At 39.8% G+C, this 15,554-nt stretch overlaps 1 protein-coding gene across 6 annotated transcripts in view; it reads right to left on the reverse strand.

Moving 5' to 3' along the window:
- VPS13D (vacuolar protein sorting 13 homolog D) overlaps nucleotides 1-15,554 on the reverse strand; it is a 338,497-nt gene that overhangs the window by 217,983 nt on the left and 104,960 nt on the right. For 5 of the 6 annotated variants that reach the window (XM_043991352.1, XM_043991351.1, XM_043991349.1 and 2 more), the window contains 2 exons: nucleotides 6,634-6,756; nucleotides 4,170-4,244 (listed from right to left, as the gene is read on the reverse strand). In XM_043991352.1, the coding sequence (XP_043847287.1) occupies nucleotides 4,170-4,244; nucleotides 6,634-6,756 (198 nt within the window). The remainder of the gene's footprint in view (nucleotides 1-4,169; nucleotides 4,245-6,633; nucleotides 6,757-15,554) is intronic. The other variant, XM_043991354.1, reaches the window with a different exon arrangement.

A 15,554-nucleotide genomic window follows, 5' to 3' on the forward strand; every position in this document is an offset into this window, starting at 1 on the left:
CAGTGGAGGGTTTGCTCTGCTGTCACCATATTATTGTTTCTTTCTCCTCACAGGACACTAGGCCATTTTAAAGGCCATTTTTAGTTGCCCTGTGTCATGAACACTACTACAACTTTCTGTAGGCACAGTGCTGTTCTTGGTGCCGTAGGGAATTCAGAAGTAATATAAAGTACTGTTTCTGTCCTCAAAGATCCTGTGACCAGGTTAGGGGGGGTCACATTCACACATAAGAAATGATTAGATAATTATAAATTACAAAATATGCAGTCAGTCACCAATTTACAAATGAATGGGACTATAAAAGTTCCTTTGTAAGTTGGCTGTTTAGAACTTAGAAGATGTTCTTCCCACAGAAAATCTTGTAAAAGCTAATTTGATTCCCTGGACAACTGCAAAGACCCCATATGAATTAGGATCACTAACAGTACTATAGATCCTAAACTCAAGAAATGATAATGTTTCTAGAAGAATGAACCATCTTCAGAGTCCTAAACAGGGATGTCAGGAACCTATTTCCCAGCTCTGCCATGAGGATGGGGGGACTTCCCTATCTCCCATCTCCCCATCCATTAGGCAGTGGAAGAGGGCAGCCATCTGTGGTGGCTCTGATGACCATGGGCTCTCTTAGCCTGGGGTATGGTGAATACTGGGGGTTGGCGGAGAGAATCCAGGATAGGGGCACAGGGCTAGGCTAAAGGAAGATGGCCATAGTGCCTCTTACTAGTAAGAAATCTATCCTCCCTACTAAGGACACTTAACCAGTAGGGAGCTGGTCTTTACTCTTTCAGAACAGTTAGGGAAGACTTTGTGGGCAGATATGGGGATTGTTGCTTGTCTTGTCCCTATCATTATGATCTTCTCTGCTTTCCAGACTGGTATGAATATTAGTAGCAGTGGAGAGGGCCCCAACGTCTTTTTAAATACCTCTCTGCAGTAGTGATGATGATGGTAATGTGGAGAATAGCAAAAACAAATTTAGCCCGAATGACCCTCCTCACCAGCTCTCTCTGAAGAGAATCAATGCACGCACGAACACACAGACACACAGACACAGACACACACACACACACCCCTAACTGGATGTACAGCTGCAGTAGATAAAATGGCATCAGGAGGCAGTAGCAAGCTCTGACTAAGGAGGACAACTAAAACCAAATAAAATCCATCTTGTAGGACCACATTTTTCCAGGCGGTGAAAGCTAAAGAATGATCTACAGCCCACGCAGGTTTTTACTACCTTCTAAGTGAGGCACAGGAATGGTTTCATAAAGGGCTAATGGGAAGAAGAGATCACTGCCATTTGAAAAGTAATAACTTTCTTATTATCCTTTTTTATCATCAAATATTTTCAGAAGTTAATACAGTAAGTGTTTCTAGACAAGCACTTTCAGGTTAGAGCAAGCCTCTGTTTTGACAACCACCAGAGCTCATCAGGTTCCAACGTGCAGTAAAATGCTAAAAACTGAAAACCTCCAGTGGATAACACTTAACCTCCTGTCTCTCTTACACAACCTTGCCATCATTTATTCAGTCGATCATTTTAGAGAATCTCAGCTATTTCCAGGGATACATTCTCTACTTTTAATATACTTATTTTCATACTAGTAGCTTCCCTTAGTTTCCAAGTTTTGTGAGGTTGTGTGTGTGTGTGTGTGTGTGTGTGTGTGTGTGTGTGTGTGTGTGTTTACATTACTAGTCAATGAGACATAAAGCATAAGACTAAGAAGTAATTTTAAGGCGGCTGACAAGAGCAGGGGGGGAGTAAAAAATTTAAGAACCATCCGAAGGGCAAACAGTATATATTGTGGAAATCTGAAAGGTCCCTCCCACTCCAGAACTGCAGTAAGAAAGCAGCATTTATTATAGTAAAGGACCCAGCAGGAAAAGAACCCAGATGTGCTCTCATATCCCACTGTGAGCCAGCCTCGAAGTTTCCATTTGCAAATTACATTTTTTAAAAAGCATGTGGCACACTTACTAGCTGTGTGACCCTGGGCAAGTCACTTAACCCCAAGTGCCTCACTAAAAAAGCCCCAAAAAACAAACAAAAAAAAGCATGTGGCAAATGACTTTGATCACTGTGCTATAATGAACAAAAGATCAGGAGCCTTTACATTCAAGAGTATTGGGTTTTACCTCTAAGGTTCCATCTCATACCCATCAGACTGGGTAAATTGACAAAAAAATGAAAACAACAAATGCTGGAGGAGTTGTGGGGAAACAGGCACACTAATGCATTGCTAATTGTGAAGTGGTCCAGCCATTCTGGAGAGCGATTTGGAACTATGTCAAAAAAGCTATTAAACTGTGCATACTTTTTGCCCCAGGGATATCACTACTAGATATATTCCCTAAGAAATTGAGGAGATGCCTATCAGTTGGGGAATGGCTGAACAAGTTATATCATTGTGATAGAATACTATTGTGCTAAAAGAAGTGGTGAAGGGGATGGTTTTAGAGAAACCTGACAAGCTTCTTATAAACTGATGCAAAATGAAGGGAGGAGAACCAGAAAAATGTATACAGTAAAAATCATATTAAATCAACTTTGAAAAATTTAGGAACTCTCCTCAGTACAATGGCCCACCATGACTTCAGAGGAATCACGAGGGAAAAGCAGCCCACGTTCTGATAGAGAGGGGACAGATTCAAAGTGCAAAATGAAAACTTTTTTTTTGGATATGGTGAACGAAGGGAATTAATTTTTTGCTTGACTATGTATGTCTGTAAAAGGGGCTTTGTTTTTCTTACTTTCTCAATGAGGAAGGAAGGGGAAGTGGGAAAAAGAGAAGGTAGATCTTCATTTTTTAAAAGAGTACTTGGTTTTACAAATTAAAAAACATGGCTAGGCAAACTGCCTAAGTCACAAAACTTCCCATATTTGTCAGACATACCAAAGCAAACTTCAGACACTCACTTACCCAATGAGAAAACCACTGATTGCACACATTACAACAGCCCAAACCCTATACCAGGCAGAAGCCAAACTGACCAAATAGCTCTCACATTATGTCCCAAAATAAACGGAGTCTGGACTCTAGCCATGCAACAGGAGAAAGAAATTCTGAAGGCCACCAAAGAGAACAGCTTCCCTTGAAGGCTTTAGAAAATGTGCCTCCAGGGACCACAATCTCTTCAGAAAATGAGAGAGAAAGCTACATGTTAGTCACATCCTAGCTTGGTTTCACTTGGCTACAACTCGAGATATGTCCTCCCCTTTGGACTTGTTTCAAATAATTAATTTGGCTGTTATAAACAAAGTCCAAGGTTTCCACTTTGTGGATAGTTTGTAGCAAAAAGAATACTGGATTCAAAGTCAGAAGACCTGGATTCTAGTTCTCAATCTATTAACTAACAACATGAACTTTCTGGAGATGAGCTCTCTCAGCTATCATAATCCCTGTCCTAGCTACCTACCTTCCGAGGTTTTTGCAAGAATAAAATGAAGCAAAGAAAACACCTTGGAAAGGACTACACTGTGTCTCCGGAGCAACTGCAACGAGGTACATTTATTGCAACCAATGAAGAATTGACACATTGGGATTCTGACGTCCCAATTTTTATGTCCTTTCTTCTAATACCCTACCTGGCTAACTAATACTTCCTCCCCTTTTCCCTATCCCAAGGGATCCTAGGGTCATGGGCTGAAATGAAGAACATTTTCTCCTCTATTTCTTAAGTATCACATGTACCTAATTCAAAATTATAAGAAAATTTTATCTTAGCAAAATAGCATGAGGATTTCTAAATGTCTCATATTCCAGAAATTCCTTTGCATTCCCATAAGAATAAATGTTTACCAAGTGTTTTATAAACAAAAAGATCTGTAACATTGGTTTGTGGAAGAATTTTCCCATCATTTGCAAGCCTTTCAACATGAAATATGGCCACCAGTTAACACAGTATTTCCTTTTGTGTAATGTCACAACTTCCAAATACCAGCAGAAGGGAGTTTTGGTTTTTTGCCCCTCCCCAGAAGGGAAAAGATAGACCATCAGAACCAATACCTGGTTTATTTCTAAGGTTAAGTCAAATGTTCTTACTGCTCTTGCTAAAATGAAATAGTTATAAGCAGGATAGAGGATCAGCTCCAAGTCAGAGAGGATTATTATGTAAGACATTTGGTAGACCACAGCAGCCATGCATTCCCTCCCTCAGCTGTACTGTACCTCTAGCATAGATCTGGTGCTCTAGGTTAGTCAGACTGGCTGTACTCCTAGTCCTAAGGTAGACAAGGGGTAGGCCTGGTAGACAGGAAAGACAAAGTTAGCAGATAAGGAAAGAGACAGCAAACAGGTAGATTCATCTCCATCACTTTTGCATGTGTGAATAAAGAATGTTGTACAAACAGAGCAGGCACCATGCAGTTGGGCAGAGGCTAACAATGCACTGGGCAAAGGGATTGGGATGTCCCTTTTTTCCAAGGCTAAGCTACTTCCCACTCGTGTGGAATTTCTATCATAACTAGAATACTCTCCCTCTGAATCAAGGAAAGAAAAATTACTTAGCATATTCTTAAGCTGAAGCCTTTTAAGGGCTCTGAATTTGAAAGTATGCATATACTTAGATGGCATAGAAAAGTAACTTTAAAAATCTATTTTAAAAAGACAGTAGTGAAGAGAGCTTCATTTAAATTCAGCAAAGGAAGACAGTGTCTCCAAAAATGAGTGAAAAAAGTCAATATATGTCCTATAGTCAATCTTTACTAATGAGTTGCCTCACTTTGATGGCTTTAAAAATCCTAATTTAAAGAATAATTTTAAATATGTATTTTAAAATCCAAATGGAAATCTTCATTCATATTTTCATTGGCTCCCAAATTCATCAACTCTACAAAGCCCAATGGTTCATCCTTTAGAATCTATGGCCTTAATAAATAAAGTAAATGATTATGCCCAAAGTCTTCCTATGAACTGCTCCATGACATTTGAGAAATTAGTATGTCCACTAGATCAGATTTCATGTCAAGAATCTGAATTCCAAGGACTTCAATTTCTAACCTGATCTTGGCTGTTTATGTTGGTTTCATTTTATTAGAAGCATGACTTCTTACCATAGTCCTGTAGGTTCTGATCAGTCTAATATTACAAATTTTTAGTAGAGTTACAAAAGGATTCACTTAGGGGGTGAGGAGGAATGGCAAACGGAAAAGAGGTATAGATATTTTTATATGCTTTTCATAAAGAAAAAGATGGGCTGTGTCTCCCTAAATCTAAGAAAATATGACCAAGAATTAAGTAACTCTACACCATACTTTATCAATGCCACTAGACACATATATGTCCTCTTTCATTAACTATTCATCACTTTTTTTTTTTTTGGTGAGGCAATTGGGGTTAAGTGACTTGCCCAGAGTCACACAGCTAGTAACTGTTAAGTGTCTGAGGCCGAATTTGAACTCAGGTCCTCCTGAATCCAGGGCCTGTGCTCTATCCACTGCACCACCTAGCGGCCCCCTCATGAACTATTCAAAGGGAAATGAATCGCTGCCTCTTCAGAGCTGTGAAGATCCAAAGACCTTGTGGCTGACTTGGGATTGGAGACTCCTCCAATGAACAAGTGTCTGTAGAAGAATGTTCCCTTGTCTATACTACAAACTCTAGTGGTTGGTTGAAGTCTTCTGAATAAACTGTTACATTTTCTTGACATATAAACTGAAAAGTCTAGAGGAAGAGACAGAGAACTGAAGCTGACATTGTTTCAGACCTTTTAACTTGCAGAAACAACTCACTGGGGACACCAAGAACAATCACAGCAGACATTTCTTTGTCTCTCCCTTCCAGAAGTACAAGGAAGACAGAAAGCGGCCACTTGCACACCCTGAGGAGAGATGAAGCAGTTCAAAGACTTCAGACACTTAAGAAAGCCCATCTGCCTGTGACATGTTTGCAGACCAGATGGATTATTTCTGAAGTACTCATGGGCTATGTGAAGTCCAGCCAAGAAATGTAATCACAGAGACTTCCCGAAAGAAATGAGACTTAAAGGGCTGGGGCAGAGCTAAACTTGGATGCCTATCATTAATGAAACTGTTGTTCATCATTAGCTTCAGCTCTTAGAAAAACAAAGCTCAAAGTGAGGCAATGAGGAAGGAAAATACAGTTATCAAAGAATAAAATGAGATTGATATATATCGAGAGGGGTACATATACAATTGTTATGATTCTTTATGGACAAACTGAGGCTCTTTTTATTTACTTCACCCTTAATATGCCACACCCTCCCACTTTTTAGGATTTGTGTCCAGGCCATCCTTCTCTATATCTAGGAAAACTAAATAGGGTTTCCAAAGGAGTTTGAAACTAGTCATGCATTCACTCTACAGGAAAAGCAATATTTCAAAGCATAAAACAATCTTCTAAAGGCTAAATGTGCTGAAATTTTAGGAGTTTATAAAATTATATGTATCAGAATGAGTTGAAGATTTGTGTGTCTTCACCTCAATGAGAAGTAGAAATGTTAGCATTTTGTACTGGAAATTTGTCAGTCGTAAAGATTAGCTACAGAGGATAGGTAATATTTCCTGTAGATTTTTCCACAAAGAGTGACGATTCTGCTTTGAATTCCTCAGTGAAACAAGGGACTACAAGTCAAGTATGACTTGGACATTTGTATATATAATAAACATCTTACTTTGTCCGAAGCATGGAGGATCCACAGAAGAGCCCATCCAACTTTCCGATTTGGCTATATCCATTTCCTTGTCCTGTTTACAATAATCTGCCATCCATGACTCTTTGGTACTTACATACTGATCTAGAAAGAATCCCCCAAAGATAAAAATAGAAACAGGTGAGGTTGTAAAAGGTTAAAAATTTAAATTAGGTACAAAATCCTATGATGTACAATGAAGTCAGCAAAATGACCAAATAGCCTTTTATGAGCACTGTTTTCCTGTTTTGTCTCAGAGCAGAGCAATATTACTGCTAGGAAGCCAGAGATAGATTTGGATGAAGAACTCACAGTACCTACTAAGATACAATATTTTCTTGGAAAGGTTAAAAATAAAAATAATCATTTTTCTTCCCTCCTCAAGACTGTCATAGATTTCCTTCCCTCCGTTTTCTGCTTCAGATTTTCGGTCCAAATATTTAGCCATGGAAATAAAGGCCTAGAGATTACAGTACCAGTAGAGAAATATAAGTTTAAAATTAGTTTAGTACTTTTAACATTTTGGGGGGTGGGGCAATGAGGGTTAAGTGACTTGCCCAGGGTCACACAGCTAGTAAGTGTCAAAAGTCTGAGGCTGGATTTGAACTCAGGCCCTCTTGAATCCAGGGCTGGTGCTCTATCCACTGCACTACCTAGCTGCCCCCACTTTTAACAAAGTATAACAAAGTACTAGGAATTCAAAGTAATGGGTACTAAATTCAGACTTCATTACTAACATAGGTACCTTTCAGAATATCTCAAATATAAGTAAAGTGCATAAAGATCTTATTACCAATAATGCCAATAAAATCCTTATTTATACAGGAATAATTTCATATTTCTTTTGACCTTAGTTACAAATAATATAAGACCAAAAGCCAATTCCCGGGGGCAGCTAGATGGCGCAGTGGATAGAGCACCGGCCCTGGAGTCATGAGTATCTGAGTTCAAATCCGGCCTCAGACACTTAACACTTACTAGCTGTGTGACCCTGGGCAAGTCACTTAACCCCAATTGCCTCACTAAAAAAAAAAAAAAAAAAGCCAATTCCCAACAGGTAAGTGATCAGAGGCTATGAATAAACATTTTTCAAAAGAACAACCATTAACAAACCACATGAAAGACTGCTATAAGTTACTGCTGATAAGGGAAATGAAAATCAAAATGATTGTGAAGTTTTATTTCATACATAGCAAATAGATCAATATGGAAAAAGATAGGAGTAGTTAATGTCAGAATGACTGTGAAAAAGCAGACACACCAATAAACATCATGATGACGGAGGTATGAATTATCCCAACTATTCTTGAAAGCAATTTGGAATTATGCTAAGCAAGTGACTCAAAATGTTCACCGACTAAGAGCTCCCATTTCTAGGTATATGCCTCAAGGAGGTCCAGGACAGAAAGTTCCCATATCTATCAAGACATTCATAGCAACAATTTTTGTAGCAGCAAAGACCTGGAAACAAAGTAGATGCCCACTGATAAAGGAATGGATAAACAAACCATGGTGTGTGAATTAACAGAATGTTGCTCAACTAAGAGAAACAATAAATATGAAGAAATTCAGAGAAGAATGGGAAGACTTATTTGAAAAGATACAAAGTAAAGTATGCATAAAAAGGAAAACCATGTATACAGTGACTACAACAATGTAAATGGAAAGAACAACAACAACAAAAAAGAAATTTAACAGCAGATAATTGACTCACAGGAAAATAATTTTTAAAAGGCATCTCCCTCCTCTGCACAAGCAGGGGACTAGGGCTGTAAAGCAGCCCCCATATTGTCAGACACATCTGTTATGTTGTCTCTTTATGCCAAACTGCTTTTTTTGGCTCAATATTTTTTTAATGCTTTTCATAAGTGATGGCTAATAGATTAGAAAAGAGGGAAGGGATATATAGAAATTAAAATAACCTAAAGACAAAATAAATCAATACTAATTGCCGCATTTATATAGCACTTCAAGGTCTGCAAAGCCTTTACAATTATCTCATTGGATCCTCATAACAACCTTAGAAGGTAAGTATTATTATTATTATCCCCATTTTATATATGAAGAAACATACAAGTTAAATGACTTGCCTCAAATCACACAGCTAGTAAGTATCTAAGGCAACAAGTGAACTCAGATTTTCCTGACACCAAGTACTGCAATCTATCCACTTTATAACTAGCTGTCCCCCCAAAACCCAAAAAACAAACACAAAAACTAGCTGCCTCTGATTTTTAAAGACTAGTAATTTCAAAATTCTTTGAAGTATTAACACAGTCTTTGTCCAGGGATACATATCAACATGGATTATGTGGGCAATCATGATATATTATAGTAAATAACTATTAGTAGGTTAAGGATCAATAGACTTACTGAAGACTGCAGTATTCACTCCTGACTGAAAAGTCAATTTTAAAATGAAATACCATTTTTTATTACAAACAATTTATTGTTTATTAATTATATATATATTTGCAGGGCAATGAGGGTTAAGTGACTTGCCCAGGGTCACATAGCTAGTAAGTGTCAAGTGCCTGAGGCCAGATTTGAACTCAGGTCCTCCTGAATTCAGGGCCAGAGCCCCTTAAACATAGCCAATATTTAAGACTGGCTCTGCATAGACTAATGACTTATACAGCGAGTAAGAGTAACCAACATGAAGCTAGAAACAGAGAGGATGCATGCTTCTAATTTACCGTAATCTTAATCTAGAATGAAAAGTCTCTAAATTGGCCAAGAAGCCATGAAAACATACACCTCTGAGTCAGAGGTTCCAAAACCACAGTAACTTTAAGAATTAAGACAAAATACCATATGAGAGGGAACAACACAGGCATATTGCCGTCCTACACAGAGAATAAGGCTAAACAAATATCATATACAAAGTGCTGAATAGGTAAGTAGTCTATGTGAAGTAAATCCAAATTCACTTCTGTAACATTTAGGGGAAAAACAGCAAATGTTGTTTGCAAAGAGCCAAAGAGGAAGCAGTACCAAAGTAGCAGAGTAGAAGAAATTAGTACTATGAATACCCCCAACAAAAAAGCCCCCAAATTCTTCCAAACAGATCTAGAAAATGGCTGAATCATGATTGGGAAATCCAAGAAAAAGTCACTGTGTCATCTTTCTAGACCAAGTTGGCATAGAGAGACATACTGAAAGTGCTGTGGTCACAAAGGCCAAGGTCTGGCCAGGAGTGTAGACCTGAACTGCTTTAATGCATGAGGGCAAGAGGAGCTCTCAGACCCAGACTGGGGAACTTACTAGGTATGTAACGGGGTAGGAATAAGTATGCTCACTACTCAGTGCCTGGTTCCAGTTTCAGCACAGACTGAAAGGACCTATACCCAGGAGTGGCATGCCAGGGTAAGGAGCAGTCAGAGGCATCAGTCTGTGTACCAAGAAATGAAGTACAGAAGCAAGAAGCAGGAGTGTGGCTCAGATCCCAGAAAAGGGAGCAGCTGGGGGCACAGTGGATAAGGCACTCACCCTGGATTCAGGAGGACCTGAGTTCAAATCTGGCCTCAGTCACTTGACACTTACTAGCTGTGTGACCCACTATCTAAGCTATGCAGAACACAGATCCCAGAAAAGAGAAGGGTCTCAGTTCTAGCTTCTAACCCTGTATAAAACCCACAGAGGAATAACGAGAGCAAGAATCCCAGTCCAAAGGGAAGCCTGTACTTCTATCACTCTGAACCAGCAGAGCTTCCCACCTGGCTAATAGGGGCTGAGTCAAACTGCAGTCTACTATTTCTCAGATTCAAACCCAGGTCAGGAACTTCCAGAGCTCAGACTAGAATAGACTTTGCTTCGGATCAGACCACTTTGGAAGCACTGAAAGCTTGCAGGTCCCCAGCCTGAGCTATCCCTGAGAACCTGGAACAATATAACACTCAAAACCCCCAAGAAATCAGCAGCAGGACCAGCCCAGACCTTCCCTCCAGAAGTGCAGAGAATCCAGCCCTAACATCAAGTCCAAAGCCAGGAAGAAGGCTGGGAAAATGGGCAAACAAAAAAAGAATCCAACCATAAAAAGCTATTATGATGACAGGGACACTCAAGACATAAAGCTAGAAGAAAGAATGATCCTAAAATATCTACAAGTAAAGCCTCAAAGAAAAGCACAACTTGAATTCTTGGAAGAGATGAAGCAAGAGTTGGATTTATTTGTTTTTAAAGAGAGATTTTAAAAATGTTTTTAATCAATGAAATGAGAGTGTTAGAGGGAAAAAAAAAAAGGAAATTAAATGAGAACTATGGAAGAAGGAATTGGAAAGGGAATTAACAGCTTGACCCAAGAGATATAAAACCTCGCCCAAGAAAAAGACTAGCTGAAAATTAGAATTAACCAAATAAAAACCAATGATTCCATAAGACAATATATATTAAAACAAAGTTAAAAGATGAGGGAAGGGGCAGCTAGATGGCGCAGTGGATAGAGCACTGGCCTTGGAGTCAGGAGTACCTGAGTTCAAATCCGGCCTCAGACACTTAACACTTACTAGCTGTGTGACCCTGGGCAAGTCACTTAACCCCAACTGCCTCACTAAAAAAGAAAAAAAAAAAAAGAAGAAAAAAATACAAGGCAAAACCAACTGACCTGGAAAACAAATTCAGGAGAAAAAAGTTAAGATTCGTTGGACTGCCTGAATAGGGTCTAGTTCAAGAAAACTGCCCAGGTCTCATAGAACAGGAGGGAAAAGTGGAAACAGGAAGAAGCCACAGGTTACCTCCTAAAAGAAACCCCAAATGAAAACTTCTGGGAACATCACAGCCAAAATCCAGAGTTTCCAGGTCAAAGGAGGGGAAAAAAAGCCTATAAGCAACCAAAAAGAAGTAATTCAAGCACCAAGGAGCCACAGTCAAGATTACACAAGATTTAGCAGCCATCACCATGAAGGAGCAGAAAGCTTGTAATATAATATTCTAGAAGGCAGAAGAGAGATACTCACAGCTAAGAATAACTTATTCAGCAAAATTAAGTATAATCATGGCAGGGGGGTGGGGTGGGGGAAGGAGATGGATATTTAAGGAAATAGAAAACTTGCAAGCATTCCTAATAAAAAGAAATGCCATTCCATTATTCCAGGTCTCCTGCCTGGTCCTCAGCCTCTGCAAGAAAGAGTAGAAATGCCATTCCATCATGAACCATTCTCTTGCCTTTGAGGTAAGGGGGAAAAATGCCATTCCAATGTGCCAGGTCTCCTGTTTCTCTTAGAAAAAGAAGAAACACTATTGCATCAATCACCAGATTCCATCAAGTCTCCAGCTTGGTCTACTGCCTTGGGGGAAGGGGAGTAGCATCATTCCTTCAGCTCCTAGCCATTATCTCTTCATATGAACTACTAAGGCCTTGAGAAGGCTCCACACTAAGACCAAACCCCTATGGACAATGGCAACCTACCTGACCTCATTCCTCAACAAACTCCCTCAGGGTCATATCCTCCCTATCCCAATAATTCTTTTTTTTTTTTTTTGGTGGGGCAGTGAGGGTTAAGTGACTTAGTGACTTGCCCAGGGTCACACAGCTAGTAAGTGTCAAGTATCTGAGGCCAGATTTGAACTCAGGTCCTCCGGAATCCAGGGCTGGTGCTTTATCCACTGCATCACCTAGCTGCCCCCTATCCCAGTGATTCTTAATACTCTGCTGACATCATTCAAACTCTATTCCCCATGTCCTACTGACCAATTTATTCTTCCTATTGCCGTTCAACCCTACCCTTTTGTTGTCATTCCCCCCCCAATATTGTACTCTAAAACTACCCAGCCCATCTACTATGCTCCCTGGTACAGAGGTAAGAAACTTGCTTTCATCTCAAATCTTTTCCTTTCCTGCTCCTTCCATTTTCTGATTCCCACTGAGACCTGGCTCTCTCTCTGACCTCCATTTCTAGCATTTATTGAATGTTCACTTATTCTTCACAACTCACTGGTCAAGGTAAGGAGTTGGAATATTACTTGTTTCCTTTGCCCCTTCTGGGTTCTCCCTCTACCACCATCACTTAGTATCCTCTCCCTCTTTAAGATTCATTCAATCCATATGTACTATCCAATCAAAATCTTGGTAGTTGTTGTCTACTGTCTACTACTTCAGGGCACTCCCCTTTTTTTTCTTCAATGAGTTTAGTGATGGTTCACAATCTTTATTTCTTCCCTAACTACTACTCTCATACTAGGGAACTTCAACAAACATATTTATACTCCTTTAAATACCCTAACCTCAGAGTTCCTAACTTATACATTATACTTGAGCAACTCTTCCAATGCACCTCAGCCATACAAAAAAAGTCATATCCTTCATCTTGCCATCATCCATAAAAGTACCACTTCCATGTTCATGTTCTTCTGGTCACAATCTATTGTTATTTCACCTTTTCTTTAGCCTTGTAATTCCAAATCCTGATCTTCATCCATACTGTGACCTCAAATCCCTTGACTTCTTCAGTTCTTTCCTAAGCAATGACATCTTCCCTTCTCCATCTTGACCCCTTGGATGAATCAGTTCAACTACACTCTCCTCTTAGACCCTTGTACCTTTATCCTATCACAAAATGTACCCAGCCACGTCTGTACCTTGAATCACTCCCACCATCTGCTGCCTTTGTTTCTAAATATATATGCTAGTGAATAAAGTTGGAGAGAATCATGAAACTCCTGACTGGGTCCACCACAAATTTATGTGACATAACCTCAACTAGGCCCTCACTGCTGCAGCATATCCTTAATTAATTCACTACCAATTCATAACAGGCTTTCCCAAACCTTTTCTCTGTCCTGGACATTCTTTTCTTCTCCCTCTATACTACTTCATTTGGAAATCTCATCAGCTCCCATGGATCCAATAATAATCTCTATGAAGATCATTCTTAAATTTACTTATCCAGCTCCAATCTCTCTGCTTATCTCCAGTCTCATATCTCCATATACCTGCTGAACATCTCAAACTGGACATTCCCTAGATATCTTAAACTTCACATGTCTACAACCGAATTATGTTTGCTCCCAAACCCTCCTCTATTTCTAATATCTATATTAATGTTGATCAATATTAATATAATTAATAAGTGGGCAACTAGGAGGCGAAGTAGATAGAATGCCAGACCTGGGGTCAGGAAGAACTGAGTTCAAATCTGGCCTCAGACACTTACTAGCTCTATGACCCTGGGCAAGTCACTTAACCCTGTTTGCCTTAGTTTTCTCATCCATAAAATGAGTTGGCAAAGCACTCCAGTACCTTTCAAAAAAACCTCCGGGGCGGCTAGGTGGCGCAGGGGCGGCTAGGTGGCACAGTGGATAGAGCACTGGCCTTGGATTCAGGAGTACCTGAGTTCAAATCCGGCCTCAGACACTTGACTTACTAGCTGTGTGATCCTGGGCAAGTCACTTAACCCCCATTGCCCAGCAAAAAAAAAAAAAAAAAAACCAAAAACAAAAAACCTCCAATGGGGTCACAAAGAGTCGAACACAACTGAAGATGAACACCACCCTCTTCCTAGGCCCCTAGGCTCACAACCTAGGTGTCATTCTTAACTCCTCACTATCTTTCACCTCTCCCCCACATTCAATCTATTGCCAAGGCCTTCAGTTTTACCTTTATAATGTCTCTCCCATATGTCCCTTTCTTTCTTCTGACAATGCCATTACCTTGGCACAGGACCTCATCACCTCACATCTGGACTATTGAAACAGTCTGCTAGTGGGTCTCCTCATAAGTCTCTTCCTACTCTAGTGCATCTTGCATTCAGATATCAAAATGGTCTTTCTAAAGTGCAGGTCTATGTTACATACATATACCCTCCACTCAATAAACTCTAGTAGCTTCCTATTATCTCCAGGATCAACTGTAAAATCTAACACAAAAAACTCTTCATAATCTCTTCCACCTCCCATGTTTCCAGTATTGTTACAACTTATATCCTTCCATATACTCCGTCTAACGTTGGCCTCCTTGCTCTTGGAACAAGATGCTCTATCTACCAACTGGGCATCTTCTTGGGCTAACCCTGACACTCTCTCTCCTCACCTCTACCTCTGGCTTCATTGCCTTCCTTTAAGTTTCAGTTAAAATAACACCTTCCACAAGAAGTCTTTTGCAAACACCCTCCATTCTGGTGCCTTTCTGGTTAATTACTTCCTATTCACGCTATATATAGCTTGTCTAAACATAATTGTTTACATGTGATCTCTCTTATTAGAAGAGCTCCTTGAGGGCAAGGGCTGTCTTTTGCCTTTCTTTGCATCCCCAACACTTTGTGGATTATTGACTGACTGAAAAGACCAGAGCCCAGTAGAAACTGAAGTTCAAATACAGGACTTTCCAAAAAAAACCCCAACCCTACAAAACACAAAAAAACTCCAACAACATAAACAAGGTAAACATGAATCATAATCATAAGGACTAAAAAAGGATAAACTACCTATACTCTAACATGTGTCCCCCTATAATCATCAGGGGTCATAGAGGGGGGTCTCATATGACAGAAGGCCCAGGAGTGGTTCTGTTATGTCTTTTTTTTTTTTTAATTAAAAAAAATTTTTTTTTTAGTGAGGCAATTGGGGTTAAGTGACTTGCCCAGGGTCACACAGCCAGTAAGTGTGTGTTAAGTGTCTGAGGCCAGATTTGAACTCAGGTACTCCTGACTCCAGGGCCGGTGCTTTATCCACTGAGCCACCTAGCTACCCCGGTTCTGTTATGTCTTAATGATCTTAAAAGAATAGAAGGGGCAGTTAGGCAGTGCAGTGGATAAAGCACCAGCCCTGGAGTCAGGAGTACCTGAGTTCAAATCCGGCCTCAGACACTTAACACACACTTACTAGCTGTGTGACCTTGGGCTAGTCACTTAACCCTGATTGCTTCAAACATTTGGGGACATCTCCAGTTGTCCTGATACATATTTTGC

The sequence above is a fragment of the Dromiciops gliroides genome, chromosome 3 (genome assembly GCF_019393635.1).
Source record: "Dromiciops gliroides isolate mDroGli1 chromosome 3, mDroGli1.pri, whole genome shotgun sequence".
Taxonomy (NCBI): Eukaryota; Metazoa; Chordata; class Mammalia; order Microbiotheria; family Microbiotheriidae; genus Dromiciops; species Dromiciops gliroides.